At 51.2% G+C, this 18,432-nt stretch overlaps 3 protein-coding genes across 3 annotated transcripts; all 3 read left to right on the top strand.

Annotated features, from left to right (window-relative positions):
• The first annotated feature begins 778 nt into the window (after positions 1-778).
• LOC118530184 (hemoglobin subunit alpha-like) lies at positions 779-1,593 on the top strand. The gene is made up of 3 exons (XM_036083560.2): positions 779-923; positions 1,032-1,236; positions 1,366-1,593. The coding sequence occupies exons 1-3, from the start codon at positions 829-831 to the stop codon at positions 1,492-1,494; spliced, it is 429 nt and encodes a 142-aa protein (XP_035939453.2). The 5' UTR covers positions 779-828; the 3' UTR covers positions 1,495-1,593.
• Positions 1,594-4,839: 3,246 nt separating this feature from the next.
• Positions 4,840-5,669, top strand: LOC118530185 (hemoglobin subunit alpha). The gene is made up of 3 exons (XM_036083562.2): positions 4,840-4,999; positions 5,108-5,312; positions 5,442-5,669. The coding sequence occupies exons 1-3, from the start codon at positions 4,905-4,907 to the stop codon at positions 5,568-5,570; spliced, it is 429 nt and encodes a 142-aa protein (XP_035939455.1). The 5' UTR covers positions 4,840-4,904; the 3' UTR covers positions 5,571-5,669.
• A 2,226-nt stretch (positions 5,670-7,895) lies between these two features.
• Positions 7,896-8,685, top strand: HBQ1 (hemoglobin subunit theta 1). Its single transcript, XM_036083563.2, has 3 exons — positions 7,896-8,033; positions 8,175-8,379; positions 8,472-8,685. The coding sequence occupies exons 1-3, from the start codon at positions 7,939-7,941 to the stop codon at positions 8,598-8,600; spliced, it is 429 nt and encodes a 142-aa protein (XP_035939456.2). The 5' UTR covers positions 7,896-7,938; the 3' UTR covers positions 8,601-8,685.
• The last annotated feature ends 9,747 nt before the right edge of the window (positions 8,686-18,432 follow it).

Below are 18,432 nucleotides of genomic sequence, written 5' to 3'. Positions count from 1 at the left end.
GTCTCTGCGGGTCCCCCAACCAAGGCGTTCCTCTCCTTCACCCGAGACCCAGTCCCCAGGGTCAATCTCTCCCCCCTCCCCGACATTGGGGCAGGAATCTTAGCGCTCTACTGAGAACCTTCTCCGACAACGGAACGAGGCCAGGGAGAGGGACTCGGGGAGCTCGCTAGATTCTGAATGAGGAAGGTTCCCGCTAACAATCTCCGTGGGTGCAGGGAGCACTGAGCCCGACCTGACCAGATGCGCCCAAGTCCGAAGGATGCCGGAGGGTAAGCTCTGACGGTGCCTCCGCCGAACTACCCACCCCACTCCGCAGTCAGTGCCCGCACCTGTTACCCTGCGGTGGTGGGGAGTGCCTGCTCACCATTAGGGGAAGGAAGGCTTGGAGCACCTGATCCCACATTATCTCCTTCACCCTCATTGTTTACATGGACAATCTACAGCTCTTGGTCCTGGGTAAAGTTTGGTGCGAAAACAGCTTGTTTCACTTCGGAAAATATTGTGCTCTCCTTCCCAACCAGCAAATACCCCAGGTTCGGAGCCAAAAGCAGGTGCACAGCGGGTGGGTCGGGAACCTGTGTGGGCTACCTGGAACCACAGGACTGGAAGTGGAGGGTACCAGAGAGAACTGGATCTCGGTCTGCGCTGGACGGGGAGAGGGTGGCCTTGGGACCCCCACCAGCACTCACTGGGGACACCTCCTGGCACCGGGCCAGCCAATGAGCGCAGCCCGGGCGGGCGTGCCCCTTGCGCCCCAGGCATAAATGCTCCGCACACTCCCCGCCCGGCGCATTTCTGGTCCTCACACAGACTCAGAAAGAACCCACCATGGTGCTGTCTCCTGCCGACAAGTCCAACGTCAAGGCCACCTGGGATAAGATTGGCGGCCATGCTGGCGAGTATGGCGGAGAGGCTCTGGAGAGGTGAGGACCCAACCTTCCCCTGTTGGGATCAGGGCTCGGGGACCCCTCACGACCCTTGTCCTCCACCGCCCCACCTAACCCTGGCTCGCCCACCCCTTCCTCCCGCAGGACCTTCACGGCCTTCCCCACCACCAAGACCTACTTCCCCCACTTTGACCTGAGCCACGGCTCCGCCCAGGTCAAGGCCCACGGCAAGAAGGTGGCCGACGCGCTGACCACCGCTGTGGCCCACATGGATGACCTGCCAGGTGCCCTGTCGGCTCTGAGCGACCTGCACGCGTACAAGCTGCGTGTGGACCCCGTCAACTTCAAGGTGAGCACGCGGGCCGGCCCGGAGAGATCTGGGGCAGGAGGGCGCAGCGGGGCCTGCTAGCAGGGCGGACGGCCCCCGGGCTCCGGAAGGTGGAGCGCAGGCGGCCGCTGACGTCCCTTCTCTCCGCAGCTCCTGAGCCACTGCCTGCTGGTGACCCTGGCCTGCCACCACCCCGCGGATTTCACCCCTGCGGTCCACGCCTCCCTGGACAAGTTCTTCAGCGCCGTGAGCACCGTGCTGACCTCCAAATACCGTTAAGCTGAAGCCGCGGCGGTCCCCCTGCCCGCGTCCCGAGGCTCTCTGGCGCTCGGCGCATCTCAACTTCCCGATCTTTGAATAAAGTCTGAGTGGGCTGCAGCCTCTGTACGCCTCCGTTCTCTTTGTCTGCGAACGTGCCGCGGCGCCCGGAGGGGGTGGGGGTGGGGGGTCTCCTCGCTTCGCACCAGGGACCTGTCCGCAGGGGCCGGGAGGACCGCAGAACTAAGGCTGAAGCTCATGCTTCAGGACCAGGTGGTGCCAGAATTCCAAGGGTTCCTCTCTGGGGTGAGAGATAGGGGAGTCCTAAATTTGCCAACCTCTTTTTGTTTTAAGCTTTAATTAATTAATTAATTGGGGGGGGAGGAAGAGGGAGAGAGACAAGCAGACTGCGTGCTGAGCTCTGAGCCCTCGTGGGGCTCGATCTATTGACCCTGAGATCAGGACCTGAGCGACAACCAAGAGTCTGACGGCCAAGGGACTGAGTCCCCCAGGCCCCCCCCCTCTTTTGAAGTCTCTCTGACTGATGCTGGTTAAACGGTCTAGATTAAAACAAAACAGAGCAAAAATAAAAACCACAAAAATACACCATTCCTCTGCAACTGTGGGTGCTGGACAATTTGTATGAGATTCCCACCTCCTTCCTATCCAAGGGAAGGTGGGTTGGAAAGGGGATCACAGCTCCCTGCACCCTTCCTGGGTCACAGGAACATTCTGAGGTTGGAGGTGGGGATAGAGTCAGGGAAGAAGAGTGAGGCATGAGCTGGGTGAAGCAGTCAGGGTGCACTTGGGGAAGCGCTTTAGCAGAGTACGTTGCTCCCTTGTTCCTGTGAGGCACATCAACAGCTCACTGTGTGTGCAGCCCTGTGTCCCCCAGCTCACTGCTCCCCCTACTCAATAGCCCGAGGCTCCTGGGGTCTCCCAGAAGTTCTGCCTTTGCCCCTGGCAAAGTGCTGAAGCCCTGGACTCCACTTCGCACACCCCACCCGGCTCTGCAACCACCCTAATTAGGTCCGTGTCGGTGCCTGCAGCCCAGCCTGGTCTCCAGGGCAACATGCAGCCCTGGGCAAGCTTGCGGCTGGCCGGTGGCAGAGCCCCCTGCTCCCCACTTTCTTTTTGGACATGGACTTTTCTGAACAGCTGAGAATTTGCTTCCTCGTCTCCACCATGCACCCGTCCTCTGCCCTCGAGCCCAATTCATTTTTATTTAAATGTAGAAAACACTCAATAAATAAACTAAAACATGCCCATGCTTTCTCTACCCCCCCACCCCGCCCCACACTTCATGTTATTCAAAGTAGGGAAAGAGAGCCCCTCTGCCCCGCCCCCCACCCCTGCAGCAATAGGACAAGTGAATGGTTTGGGGCTGACCCTCCTGGCTTCTATCCTGTGCTGAGGGGACACAGCTACATCTACAACTACACTCTTTTTTTTGTTTTGTTTTTGGTCAAAAGTATCACACCCTAGGTATTTTTTCTGCAACCTGCTCTTCTCAATGAGCTGTCTCTACTACATCTCTTCCAGCAGTTTATTCAGCTCTTTCTCATTTCACAGATTTATTGGTCATTACACACACACACATTTATTTATTTATTTTAGAGAGAGAGTGTGTGTGCGAGCAGAGGGAGGGGTAGAGGGAGAAGGAGAGAGAACTTCAAGCAGACTCCACACTCAGCACAGAGCCCAACACGGGGCTCAATCTCACAACCCTGAGATCATCACCTGAGCCTAAAGCAAGAATCAGATGCCTAACTGACTGTACCACCCAGGCCCCCATTATTGGTCATTTCTATATTTCTGTTAATTTCCTGTTAATAACCTTTGTCAATTGTTCCTGTAAGTCATTTGTTTTTTCATATATATATATGTGTGGGTGTGTATATATATATATAGGAGCTCTTCCCATATTAGGAATGTAAGCCATTGGCTGAGATATGTTCCCCAAGTCTTGCCTCAAAAGGACTCAGTGTCAGGAGGATTAGAACAAGATGCAGAAGGGGGATTGTCTCCCCTGTGTCTTATCTTTTTTGGGAGGCCAGGATTGGGCCTTTGGCTGTGACAGAATCAGGAAAAGGGTAGAGGGTAGGAAGGGAAAGTGGAATGAGCTGGGAGGAGGGTCCCGTGTGAACAAAATGAGAAGAACAGACACAAGGAGGCAGCACAGAAGGGAGAAGTGCTGAGGCTTGTCTGGAGCCTCTTTCTTCTCTGTCCCAGTCAGTTTGACCATTACTTCCTCCTGGACACACAGGGCAGGTCTTGAGGGAGGGTCCTAGGAAAGGAATGGGGACAGAGGGTGGTGTCCACCATGATCCTCAGACTAACCCTGATTCTCCGTGAATGCCTCATCCACTCTCTCCATGCTTCCTTGGGTCTTTTAACAAGTTCTTCCACTCTATGTGTGCTTGTGTGATGATTTGGTGACGGTCCCTGACCAGGTTGGAAGCTCAGGCCTTGTGCATCCACTTAGCCACTATTTGCCTAGTGAGTCTCCTCAGGAACAATTTGCAGCACTGGGTGTGTCATTGCAACTCAGGAAGAGGGGTGGATGGGAGGATGGGGGGGGTGGAGGGACAGTCCCTCAAACAACGTCCAAAATAGGAGAGGGCCGCCTCTGTGAGTCCCAGATCTGGGGCTGCAGCGACCACCACCCTGGAAGAAGGATCTTAAGCCTGGAACCCTCCCACTGCAGCCTTGCAATTCTGCCCCTTGGTATTTGTTCCTTCTCAGTTCTGACTGTGACTGCACTCAGTGATTATTTGTGTAAAGAAAGGGGGTTAGAAGAACCAAGTCTGAGGAGAGCAGGAGGGATTCCCTGCGAGAATTCTTGACTACATTCGAGAGAGGACCGCGTTGGGTGCACATCTCTCTCCACCCTGGACTAGGCGAGGCCTTTCTTTCCACGATCAACCGCACGTTCCCTCACTGACTCCGCTCAAATTAATACACGTGGCGTGAGTGCCAAGCCTAGATCAGGGTAGGTGGCACAAACTGACTACTCCCTTCCGATCCTCAGGAGAGGGCAGCCCAGGGCTAGGGGCGCTCAGGGACCCTGAAGGGTGTCACTGAGCTCAAGTGCTGGAAGAGCGGGCATCGACCCACCTCAACCGACCCCCACCAGCTGGGGGGCTGGGATATCACTTCCAGGGGCGGTGGACGCAGGGGCGTGAAGAAGCGGGTGGGAGGGAGACACCCAGACCCTCCCCAAGCCTGCAGCAAAGCCCTCACCGCGCCAGGCAGGCTCTGGCCGCTCGCGGGCACCCCCTGCCGGCCGGCCCCGCCGCGCAGCCGGGCCCCTCGCCAGCCAATGAGCGCGGCCCGGGCGGGCGTGCCCCTCGCGCCCCAGGCATAAATGCTCCGCACACTCCCCGCCCGGCGCATTTCTGGTCCTCACACAGACTCAGAAAGAACCCACCATGGTGCTGTCTCCCGCCGACAAGACCAACGTCAAGGCCACCTGGGATAAGATTGGCGGCCATGCTGGCGAGTATGGCGGAGAGGCTCTGGAGAGGTGAGGACCCAACCTTCCCCTGTTGGGATCAGGGCTCGGGGACCCCTCACGACCCTTGTCCTCCACCGCCCCACCTAACCCTGGCTCGCCCACCCCTTCCTCCCGCAGGACCTTCACGGCCTTCCCCACCACCAAGACCTACTTCCCCCACTTCGACCTGAGCCACGGCTCCGCCCAGGTCAAGGCCCACGGCAAGAAGGTGGCCGACGCGCTGACCACCGCTGTGGCCCACATGGATGACCTGCCAGGCGCCCTGTCGGCTCTGAGCGACCTGCACGCGTACAAGCTGCGTGTGGACCCCGTCAACTTCAAGGTGAGCACGCGGGCCGGCCCGGAGAGATCTGGGGCAGGAGGGCGCAGCGGGGCCTGCTAGCAGGGCGGACGGCCCCCGGGCTCCGGAAGGTGGAGCGCAGGCGGCCGCTGACGTCCCTTCTCTCCGCAGCTCCTGAGCCACTGCCTGCTGGTGACCCTGGCCTGCCACCACCCCGCGGATTTCACCCCTGCGGTCCACGCCTCCCTGGACAAGTTCTTCAGCGCCGTGAGCACCGTGCTGACCTCCAAATACCGTTAAGCTGAAGCCGCGGCGGTCCCCCTGCCCCCGTCCCGAGGCTCTCTGGCGCTCGGCGCATCTCAACTTCCCGATCTTTGAATAAAGTCTGAGTGGGCTGCAGCCTCTGTACGCCTCCGTTCTCTTTGTCTGCGAACGTGCCGCGGCGCCCGGAGGGGGTGGGGGTGGGGGGTCTCCTCGCTTCGCACCAGGGACCTGTCCGCAGCGGCCAGGAGAGGGAAGGCAAGAAAAGGGCAGAGGAGGGGAGTGGGGTGGGTTCTGCTGCCACTGCCTGGGATTCCCCATCCGCACCTGGAGTGGTCCCTTGCGTGCATTCCATGTCCCGCGTTTCATTTCAGAACTTTGCAGATTCCGCTCCCATTTGCTGAAATGATGAACCGGGTTTCCATCTTTACATTTTATGACACACACTTGGTCTGAGAGTTGATGGGTCTCCAGCCTGGACTTCTGAGCTCCCCCACTGCTCTCCCTGAAGTTGGGCGGTGGGGAAGACCAGAGGTCAGGCTCCTCGAGTCTCACGGAATGGCCCCTACCCATCAAGTGCTTCCCAAGTACACACACAGTCTAGATGGAATCGGCATGAGCAGTGCAATTGCAGAAGCCAGGCAATTTCCTGGTGGCGCCTCTTTCTCCTGGTGTCACTTCCAGGACACTCACTCTGAAGATACTGACATCCTGGGGCATTGTGGATCTGGAGGCCTGGTTTTGGGGGCCAGCTCAGCAGTTACTGTGTAGCCCAGAGGCCCACCAACTCCCCCCACTCATACACACACTGCAACGGAGAAGAGCCAGGTCCTGGGAGTCAGCACTCCCACGTACTTCCTCCCCTCAGAGCAAGCCCCTAGGGCCTTAGGCGTCTGGTCCCGGCAGCCATCCAGGCCCGAGCCCTCAACTAACAGCAATGTCTTTTCTTCTCTGGGTCCAAGAGTCATCCTTGGAAAATGAGATGGCAGGTCTCTGCCTCAGTTTGTGATACTTTTAGCACAGCTGGGGGCACAGTATGAGCTCTCAGTAAGAGGCAGTCTTCCTTCTTTTATTATTAGGAAAAATGAGGGCCTGGGCTAAAAGTGGAAACAACCCAAATGTCCATCAGGGGATGAATGGATAAACAAAACACAGTCTATCCATACAGTGGAATATTATTTAGCCATTAAGAGCTATGAAGTGCTCACTGACACAGCCCACAGCGTGAAGGAACCTGGAAACGGTGCTAAATGAAAGAAGCCAGACAGAGAAGTGTGTGATTCCATTCACATGAAATATCCAGAATAAACGAATCCACAGAGACAGAGAGCAGACTGGTGGGACTGGAGGAGAAGGGTTATGGAGTGACTGCTAATGGGGACAAAGTTTCCATTTGGGATGATGATAGTGGTGGTTGCCCAACATTGTGAAGGTGGTTAAAGACACTGAATTGTACACTTCAAAATGGCTTATATGGGGGGGGTGGGTGCCTGCGTGGCTCAGGCAGTTATCAGACTCTTGATTTCAGCTCAAGTCATGATCTCAAGTTTGTGAGATGGAGCCTGGCATCGGGCTCTACACCTAGCTTAAGATTCTCTCTCTCTTCTCTGCCCCTCTGCTCTCTCTCTCCCTCTCAAAAATAAAATAAAATAAAATGGCTAATATGGTAACTTTATGTTATATTAATTTTACCAAAAAACAATTTTTTTTAAGTAGGCTCCACAGCCAGCGTGGAGCCCAACACGGGGCTTGACCTCAGGACCCTGAGATCAAGACTTGAGCTGAGATTGAGTCAGTGGAGTAACCAACTGAGCCACGAGGCGCCCCCCCCCCCATTTTATTAATGCGTAGAGTGGTGCCTGGCACAGAGTGAGTGCCCGGTATAGGTATCAGGTATTACTTTTGACATACATCCGAGGCATTTAATAAATGTTTACTGTCCTGAAAGGAACATCTGCTATGAGCCAGGCGCTTGACATTTGTTACCCACTTAATTCTCACAACGGTTTTGGGAAGAGGACATTTTTATGTTCATTTTACACAATAAATGCGAAAATAGACTCCGAGAGTGTCATAATAGGCTCTGGAGGAAGGGAGGGAGAATAAGCTGACGATCAATGTCAAAATCCACGCTAAAATTCAGTGTCCCCTAATACTAACGATAATAATAATAAACTATTACTTTCCATATAGTAAACACTACAAAAGTGGGGTCGCGCGGTGCATGGCCATGGGGAAGGTCCCAGGCTCCGGGACTCCTCAGAACCCGACTCTACCAGCAGAGGTGCGGCGCGGACGCGGCGCGGCGCCCCCTGCAGGCCACGGGCGGGGGGGCGCAGAGAAACCACCGGTCGCGCAGAGGCAGTGACAGGGCGCGGGGCGCGCGCGGCTGGACGCAGGCTCCGCGATGGTGCTGTCCGCCGTGGACCAGGCGGCAGTGCGCGCACTGTGGAGGAAGCTGGGGAGTAATGTCGGGATCTACGCGACCGAGGCCCTAGAGAGGTGCGGGCCAACAGGCCCCAGCGCCCCATCGGCTCCCGGGCTTTGCGCCCGCCGCGAGGAAATGCCCCCCGCCGCTCCGGGTGCCCCTTCTCCCCAAGCTTCCTCCCCCGGGCCGCACTTCACTCGCCCTTCCTCCCGCAGGACCTTCACGGCCTTCCCCACCACCAAGACCTACTTCCCCCACTTCGATCTGAGCCCCGGCTCCGCCCAGGTCAAGGCCCACGGCAAGAAGGTGGCCGACGCGCTGACCACCGCTGTGGCCCACATGGATGACCTGCCAGGCGCCCTGTCGGCTCTGAGCGACCTGCACGCGCACCAGCTGCGTGTGGACCCCGTCAACTTCAAGGTGAGCACGCGGGCCGGCGCTGGACCGGCTGTCGCCGAGGAAGGCGGTGGGGGAAAGGTGGCTCCGGGCGGGACGACTCCCTCTCCCCGCAGTTCCTAGGCCATTGCCTGCTGGTGACCCTCGCCCGGCACTACCCCGGAGACTTCGGCCCAGCCATGCACGCCTCGCTGGACAAGTTTCTGAGCCACGTGATCTCGGCGCTGGCCTCCAGCTATGGCTAGACTCGGAGGGGGGCGTCGCAGGACCCCCCAGCTGCCCCTCCCGCGAGTTCCAGAGTTCGAGTAAAGTCCCCGCAAGAAAGCCTCAGCCGGCGCGCGCGTGTTCTCTCTGGGGGCGCGCGCGGGTCTGCGGGGTGGGGGTCTCAGAAGCGCCGGAGTCTCACCCCACCGTCGTCAGACCCGGGCGCGCCCCTGGCTGCCCTCTGGGCGCCCCGGGCGGTCGAGGGGAGGATCAGGTCGCCCCCACCCCCGGCGCCTGAGGCGAGCTTGGGACCCTTAGTAGTGCCCCGGCCAACGAGGTCCGGACTTCTTCCAGATCCCAGCACGCGGGGTCGGGACCCTCCGCCTGGCCCCGGACCCCGCCAGAACCGCGAGCAGGGTCCAGCCTCGGCGAACGTGAGGGAGCGGCGCCCCCTGCCGGCGCGGCCCGGGACCTGCGCAGACCTAGGCCCTGGAGGGAGGGGCCTGGGGGCCCTGGAGGGGCGGACCTGGGGGGGCCCTGGAGGGAAAGGCCTGGAGGTCTTGGAGGGGCCTGGGGGCCTTGGAGGGAGGGACCTGGGGGCCTTGGAGGGAGGGGCCTGGGGGCCCTGGATGGGCAGGACTGGGGGGAGCCCTGGAGGAAGGGGCCTGAGGGGGCCCTGGAGGGAGGGTCCTGGGGGCCCTGGAGGGGCGGGCCTGGGCGCCTTGGAGGGGTCTGGGGGCCCTGGAGGGGCGGGCCGGGGGCGGTTCCCTAGAAGGAGGGGCCTGGGGGGCCCTGGTGGGAGGGGCCTGGGGGCCCTGGAGGACGGGTGTGAAAGCCCCTCCGCCAGACCCTGGACCTGGTTGGATGGCTGGAGCCGTGTAGCAGACAAGGTGCATCAGGGAGGCGGGCTGGAGCCCTGCCTGCATCCCACACTTGCAAGGAGACAGACGTCAGAGCGTGTGTTTTTATATTTTTCCTCTCAAAATCAATCAGTCATTGCAGAAACTTCAGAAAATACCCCACTTACTGCACCTTCCTCTGTATCCCAGTGGGTCCAGCACATTCATTATTTCTTCAGCTCTTCACATGGGGAAACTGTGAACAAATGGGGAGGATATGGGGGTCAGATTAAGAGCATGCGTGTGACACCCCCCCCCACACACACACACACACGGGCAGTAGCAATCCCATGCAGACATGCAACAAGCTAACATTTAATGTGTAGCCTTTCAGGTCCTTCCAGGAACATTTAGACATGCTTTTCTTAAATGGTATCCTCAAAGTGACACTGGAAAAAGTGGACACATTGGACTATATAGAGAGGAAAAAACCTCGGTATGGGGAGGAAAAAAAACATGAAAAGCAGCACAGTTAAAAGAGGAATTAGAGAAAAATATTTGCCACAGATGGCAGTTGAAGGGTTATTACCTCTCTTATACAAGACAGACCTCCACAACCTTTTTCCTTCCCCCACCTTTTTTTTTAAGCTAGTCAACCCAATAGAAAAATAAGCCAAAGAATTAATAGGCAACTCACAGTGTACCGATGGCCAAGAGACATTTGCAATGATCCTCAAAGACGTGCATGTTAAAATGCTCTTTAACAAGACACTTAGCATGAAAAAATATTAAAAAGGCAAGATCTAATACACTTCTGGTGGAAGTATAACTTAGAATGACCTTTTGGGGGACTCCTGGGTGGCTCAGTCGGTTAAGTGCCCAGGTCATGATCTCAGGGTCCTGGAATCCAGCCCTGCATGGGGTTCCCTGCTCAGCTGGGGGCCTGCTGCTCCCTTTCCCTCTGCCCCCACCCCTGCTTGTGTGCTCACTCTCTCTCAAATAAATAAAATCTAAAAAAAAAAGAATGACTTTTTGGGAAGGTAATTCAGTTGTATACAGTTGTGAGCTGGTGAGTGTCTGATGACTGGCACTCTGGAAAATGGGGAAGGGGACTGATTTGTAGCATTTGCCAGTTTCCACGGTGCCATCATGGTTGATTTCAAGTTATCAATATGCTATCACTGAATGGAAAATTAGGAAGAGATGCATAGTATCTGCCATTGTGTTGTATTTCCACTCTCCAAATACAAGATACAATAGAGGTGAACACAGAGAATAAGAACATAGATAATAGTAACTTGTCGTAACTTAATTAAAAGTAATGAGTTTTCAGTATTTATTACTTTTGTTTTTAACATAACCTATTTATTTGTAAATTAATACAATTTAATTTTTTTAAATTTTATTTATTTGTCAGAGAGAGAGAGCACAAGCAGGGGAAGCAGGAAGAGCGGCAGAGGGAGAGGGAGAAGCAGGCTTCCCGCCAAGAAAGGAGCCCAACATGGGGATCAATCCCAGGACCCTGAGATCATGACCTGAGCCGAAGGCAGACACTTAACGGACTGAGCCACCCAGGCACCCCTAGTTTTTTAATAGTGGCGCTCTCAGAATTCCTGAAAATTTAGCATGAGCTAATACGGGCAGTCTCCACTCATCAATGGCTATATCCTTTAAATCCAAAAAGTGCACCCCGGGGCACACTTTGGTTGTGGAGCAGCCTCCGGCAGTCTCCTCTACTAATGGGCTCTGTGGCCTAGTGTCCCGGTTCCCGCCACCTGAGATTGCACGTCGAGGCCCTCGGGAGGTCGCCAGCCCACGAGCGACAGCATGGCAGCCATCCCCTCAGCGGCTCGCTGGTGGCCACCCATGACTATTACTGGCACCGCCTGGGTTCCACTTCCAGTAACAGCTCCTGTGCAAGTTCGGAGTATCCTGGGGAAGCCATTCCTTACCACCGGGGTCTCCCCAAGGCCAACCCTGGTCACTGGTGGACAAGCTTCCTTTTTGGGAAGTCCACTCTCCCAGTCCTGGCTATTGTGTCAGAGTCCCCACAGGGCTTGGAATCTCCCCAGGCCTCCAGCAGCACGGTCACCTGTGACTTGGCTCTGGAAGCTTTGAGGAAGCAGCCTGGCAAGGCCAACACGGGTCAATCTTGAATGGCCACCACCAGGCTTCAGGAGGTGCTGGGCTCATCAGAGACCCCCCGCCCCAACACACACACACACCAGGTCCCCTCCCCATAGAGTAGGCAGGCTGCAGCAAGAAGCAGCAGTTGGGTTCTTTTATATCCAAATAGCAAAACACCAAAAAGGAAGTTCAGAGAACCCCACTCTTTACTACCCAAGCCTCAAGCAAGCCTTCCTGACACCCTGGAACCGTGTGCCTTGCAACGAGTGTAAAATAAACTCCAAGCAACCAGTTAAACAAAACAAAACAAAACAAAAAACCAGTGCAAATTCTCTAAGCCTGCAATATCGCTTTTGGGAATTTATCCTACAGAAAACAGTGGCACACATATGTAAAGATGTATGTACAGTGATGTTCTTTGCACAATCATTTATTAGAACTGAAAAATGTTTAAAAATAAGAAAATATGGTGCACAACCAACACATTCACCAGTGGGAAATAAGTTGAACTGTGTTGCAAGGGACCACTGTGTGTAGCCATTACAGAGAATGAAGTCAGCTTCTGAGCACAGACAGCGAACGCTGCCGGCCAAGACGTTCACGTATCAGATCATGCTGCAGGTCAGTGTGTGGAACACAGATCCACCTTCACACTGGTACGATCACAAGACTTGACATTATACACTGAATGTTAGCAGCATTTTCCACAGGCCTGAGAACAAAGAGACCAAGAAGCTTTCACCACATTTCACATAATCCCAGAAAAGGAAGGTGGTTGGAGTATGAGTGATTTTTCATTTTTACAAATAATTTGCAGAAAATCTTGCTCTGAACATCTGTAGCTAAACTTTGATACAGAAACATTCACACAACTATTGTCTTGGGGGCTTTTTATAGAAGTGGAATTTCTGGGGTGTATGGTATGCTCATTGCCCAAATTGCCTTCCGTTACAGCTTTGCCAGCAGGAGGAGAGTGCCTGCATCCCTCCACAGGGGTTGGCAACTCCCCTTTGACTACTAGTGAAGGTGAATGTGTGAACTGCCCACCTGTGTCCTTTCCCGTTTTCCTACTGTGGCATTCTTCATCAGATTAGCCCATAGAAGCCCTTCTAATGTAAATCCGTAGAAGACTTTGAGGTCATTTTGGGCACTGGAATTACTTGCCCATTTTTTTCTGTCTTTATTTTGTGTGTGTGTTTGTGTGGCTGGGGGGTAGGGGGTGGGGGGTGGGAATGCTTCCTCCAGGTACACCCAGCTCTTCCTTCAGGGCTCTGGGCCCCTGTTATTGCTCCAAGATGGCCTGTTCTGAGCTGCCATTTCCAACCTGGGAAAAGTGGCTATAGTTTCATTTACAGCTAACTAAAAATGCTGGGCAAAATGGTTTAAATAGTTGGGGTTTTTCTTTTCAATGTTTTTAATTAAGTAAGCTCTACACCCAACGTGGGGCTTGAACTTACAACCCCAAGATCAAGAATCACACAGTCTACCAACTGAGCCAGCTGGACACCCAGGCTAAATGGTCCTAAAAGCATCAAAGAGCAAACAAGATAATAAGGAACTTTCAGGCCTAAAACTAAGGCAAGAACTCAGAGAGGGAGAGGTTATCACAATACCTTAACTACCTGGGTCCTGAGTTATTTGCCAAAACTAGCAAATGTGGGCTGGAATCTTCTTCCTCGTGGGCTCATGGGTTTAAAAAAAAAAAAAAAAAAAAAAGCCAGTATAAGGTGATGTGCTCAATAGGTGACTCTTCCCCATAAAGCTGGGACCCCAAAAGGCTACACCTACTGGACAATTCTCTCTTTTCCTCAAACATGGGGCCACCAACAAAAATACCTTGGTGTTTAGCAGAAAAGGGAACATCATTTTCCCTGACAAATTAAAATCCCATGATCTGCAACCCAAGTTCGTATCACCTGAGTGGTCCCCCCAAAAATCTCAGGCTATGGATTTCATTTAAAATGATCCTGGACTCGGGGTACCTGGCTGGCTCAGTTGGACCAAGTGTGACTCTTGGTCTTGGGGTTATGAGTTCAAGCCCCACATTGGGTGTAGAGATTACTTAAAAACTAACCAAATAAAAATCTTAAAAAAAATTTTTTTTTCAAAAATGATTTGGACTCCCTCATAGGCCCCAGGCACCTAGCGGAAGCAAATAAATCCTCCCTAGATAAAGGCACTTCATTATAGGCCACAAAGGGCAAAGAGCAGCAAACTCACCAAGCATACAAGGAAATAAGGCACACCATGTATGAGAGCCAGCAGACACATGAGTCAGAGCAACAGACCCACGAGGGTCAGGCACTGAAGATGTCAGATTCAATTATGGGTGTGCCTACTATGTTAAAAAAAAATTAAAGATGAGATTTTAAATATCTGCAGGAAGTAACAAAATATAAAAAGTGCCATAGCACATATGATCAGCTGGAATTTTGATATGAATTGCATTAAACCTATGTGTGTGTGTGTGTGTATGAAGAAAAGACAATCATCAAAAATTAAAATTCAATGGATAAGTTTAACAGATAAAACACAATCATAGAAGTAGGGAGCTTAAGTTAGAATAAATTCTCCAGACTACAGCCCCTGAACCCCTGAGCAGGAGCTCCTCCTGAAATTCTGTACCCCTGGAGCCTCACGCACCTCATCCTATCCTGACTCTAGTAAAGGATGTACTTCAGGCAGAAGGAAAGTGAGACCGGGCAGAAGCCTGAGATGTAAGAAGGAATGAACAAATAAAGTGGTAAATGCAAACATTGATTATATATAAAATAATGTCTATGGGGTTATAAAGAAAAAAGCCTCGACAGACATAAAACACTAGACAGTAATAACTCAGTCAGAACTGAGTCATGACTCCATGGCGGTCAAGGGCTCTTAAGTCCTTGTATCATCTGGGAGGCAAACAATGTTTTTATTAACTTTAGATTTTGGTAGGTGTATTCATTTCCTATCACTGGTGTAACACAAACTTGGTGACTTAACACAAATTTATTCTCTAACAGTTTGGGAGGGCAGAAGTCCAAAATCAGTTTCACTATGCTGGAATCGACATGTCAGCTGGATTGTGCTCCTCCCTCAGGAGCCTTTGTGGGGGAAATCCCTTTCCTTGCTTTTCCAGCTCCTAGAACTGCATTCCTTGCATTCCTTGGTTCTTGGCTCCTTCCTCCACCTGTAATGCTCGTCGCATCTTGCCTTCTTCTGCAGTCCAATCTGCCCCTGCCTCTCTCTGATAAGGACCTGTGTGATCACATTAGGCTCATCCGGACAATCCAGAATAATTTCCCCATCTCAAAATTCTTTTCTTTTCTTTTTTTTTTTTAAAGATTTTATTTATTTGACAGAGAGAGAGAGAGCGAGAGCAGGAACACAAGCAGGGGGAGTGGGAGAGGGAGAAGCAGGCTTCCCGCGGAGCAGAGAGCCCGATGTGGGGCTCGATCCCAGGACCCGGGATCATGACCTGGGCTGAAGACACTTAATGACTGAGCCACCCAGGCGCCCTCCCATCTCAAAATTCTTAATCACATCTTCAAAAACCTTTTGCCATACAAGTTCACACTCATAATTTCCAGGGATTTGGACCTGGATCTCTTTGGGGGCAATCATTCAGCCTACCACAATATATTATGCATGCCTGTTGCAAATTCTCTGGCAACCATAGAATAAAAGTAGAATGTAGGACTTCCAAAGTAATCGAGAGGAAAAAGTAGAACGTATTAAAATATTCTAAAACAGTCCCCTCAAAAAGAGGCAAAAATGAAGAGAAACAGAATGTGACAAAGGGAAAGCCCAAGATAAAATACTATCAGCAAAACCAAAATGTTAACTATATTGATTATAAGTGACTTAATTCATCCAGGTAAGGGATAAAGATCAGACATATAGGCTAAGACAAAGTACAGACTCAAAGTGTCACCAATAAAAAGTACCCCAGCCTCCCCACCTCCTGGGGATTGCCTCACAGTGGCATTTCATACATTCATCATCACTACCTAGTTCTGAAACTTTCCATCACCCCAGAAGGAAGCCCTGTGCCCGTTACCAGTCCCTCCCACCTCTGAAGGTCACTTATCTACTTTATCTGTATGGATTTATTGTTTCTAGATATTTCGTATAAATGGAATCATACAATATGTGGTCTTTTGTACTGGCTTTTCACTTAGCATCATATTTTCAAGGTTCATCCATGCTGTACTGTGCATCAGGATGTCAGTCCTTTTATGGCTGAATAATATTCCATCGTATGAAGAGACATTGTTTTTTGCATACAATGCTGCAAAAAACATAGGGGTGCATATATCTCTTCAAATCAGTGTTTTCACTTTCTTTGGGTAAATAACCAGTAGTGGAATTATTGGGTCATATGGTATTTCTATTTTTAGCTTTTTGAGGAACCTCCATACTGTTTTCCACATTCTGTTTTAACATTCAGCTGTTGAAGGATATTTGGGCTGTTTCCACCTTCTGGCTATTGTGAATAATGCTGCTATACACCTGTATGTATAAGTATTGAAGTTCCTTCTTGCAATTCTCTTGGGTATATACCTAGGAGTGCAGTTGCTGGGTTAGACAATTCTGTTTAACTAGTTGAGTAACTGCCGGACGGTTTTCCCCAGAATCTGTTTTTTATTCCCACCAGCAGTGTGTGAGGGTTCCAATTTCTCCACATCCTTGCCAGAATTATTTCCTCTTTCTTCCTCTCTTCGTTTCTTTTTGGAATTACGCTCGTGCTAGTGGATACTATGGCTTGCTTTTAACCCGCAGGAATCTATAAGGGGATGGGATGTCACTTCCATGATTAAAAATTACTCTCTTGTGGGGCGTCTGGGTGGCTCAGTCGGTTAGGGGTCTGACTCTTGATTTTGGTTCAGGTCATGATCTCTGGGGTGTGAGACAGAGGCCCACGTTGGGCTCCACGTTCATCAAGGAGTCTGCTCAGAGATTCTCTCCTCGCTCTCTGCCCTCCCCCACCCCCACTTAAGCGTACGCTCCCTTTTCTCTCTCAAATAAGTAAAATCTTGGGGCACCTGGGTGGCTCACTCGTGATCCCAGGGTCCTGGGATCGAGCCCTGCATCGGGCTCCCTGCTCACTGGGAAGCCTGCTTCTCCCTCTCCCACTCTCCCTGCTTGTGTTCCCTCTCGCCGTGTCTCTGTCAAATAAATAAATAAAATCTTTAAAACAAACAAAAAAGTAAAATCTTAAAATAATGCCTCTCTTGCTTGGAGACCCTCTCCCTTTCAAAGAAGCAAGCTACCATGTTGTGGCTGCTCAGAATGGGCCTCTTGTTGACACCCAGAAAGTAGATAAATGCTGCCAACGACCATGTGAGTGTGGAAAGACCCTTCTCCAGAACAGCCCCAGATGAGACTCCTTGATTGCAGCCTGTGAGGGAAACATGGCTGAGCTGTGGCTTGACTCCTGGCCCTCAGAAACCACCATGAGATAATAAATGTGCCAATGATTCCCACGTGTCAGGAGGCCGTGAGCTCTGGGAAGACAGGGGCTGTGAAGGGAAGATGGGGGTTTCCCAGGAGCTGACACTGTTCATTTCCTGACCCGCTGGACATGCAGGGTTTGCTTCTTATTCTCGGAACTCTTCTGTGCTCTCTTCTGTAGGGAGAGAGGCTGGGCCCAGCCAGGAGCCGACTGGTCTTGAGTCCCAGGCATGCTGGACCTTGGAAGAGGTCCAAAGGAGATCCTGGCAGCCTCAGAAAAAGGCCTGGGACTATATAATACTGCACTGTATTATATATTATTATTACATAATTATATATACAGTACCATATAATATTGCACTGCATATTACATAAATACATACACAGTATTCCATATACAATAAATGTACTGTATTATATATTACATTACAGTATTATGTATTTTATATAGATTTGTATTATAGATTTATATGCATTTATTATATATATAATACTGCACCATATATTATTACATAATTATACATACAGTATTTCATATATAGTAACACCACACTGTTAGTTACATAATTACATATATGTATTATATATATAATATGGTACTGTATTACATATTGTTACATTACTTATATGGTATTATATATATAAAATACTGCACTAGGTCACCTGGTTAAGCGTCTAAGCGTCTGACTCTTGGTTTCTGCTCAAGTCGTGATCTCAGAGTCATGAGATGGAGCCCCGTGTCGGGCTCCACACTCAGTGTGGAGTCTACTTGAGATTCTCTCCCCCTCTCCCTCTGCCCCTCCTGCTCATGCTCTCAAATAAATCAATCTTAAAAAAAAAAAATACTGCAGGGGCGCCTGCGTGGCTCAGTAGGTTAAGCGTCTGCCTTTGGCTCAGGTCATGATCCCAGGGTCCTGGGATCGAGTCCTGCATCGGGCTCCCTGCTCAGTGTATATAGTCTGCTTCCCCTTCTCCCTCTGCCTCTCCCCGACTTGTGCTCTGTCTTGCTGTCTCAAATACATAAGATCTTAAAAAAATACTGCAGTGTTATATATTATTACATAATTACATCTATAGTATTATATAATACTGCATTGCATTATAATACTTAATTACATATACAGTATTATAAATACACAATAGTGTACTATGTATTACATAATTATACAGAATTTATATATATAGTAACATGGCACTGTATTACATACTACTTATATATATAGCACTATATATACAATACTGCACTGTTGTATTAGTTACATATGCAGTATTATATATACAATACTGTACCTTATTGTTACATTATTACATATACAGTAACACCATAGTGTGTATTTGAAAGCTGCTCAGAGTACAGCTTAGAAGTCCTCATCACCAGAAAATACTTTTTGATATAGATGTTAAGTAGACTTCTGGTGGTGATCATTTTGCAATATATACATGTGTTGAATCATTACATCATACACCTGAA

This window comes from Halichoerus grypus, chromosome 6, assembly GCF_964656455.1.
Source record: "Halichoerus grypus chromosome 6, mHalGry1.hap1.1, whole genome shotgun sequence".
In the NCBI taxonomy this organism is placed as follows: Eukaryota; Metazoa; Chordata; class Mammalia; order Carnivora; family Phocidae; genus Halichoerus; species Halichoerus grypus.
The sequence above is the reverse complement of the archived record's forward strand: the minus strand, read 5'-3'. Positions and strand labels throughout refer to the sequence as shown.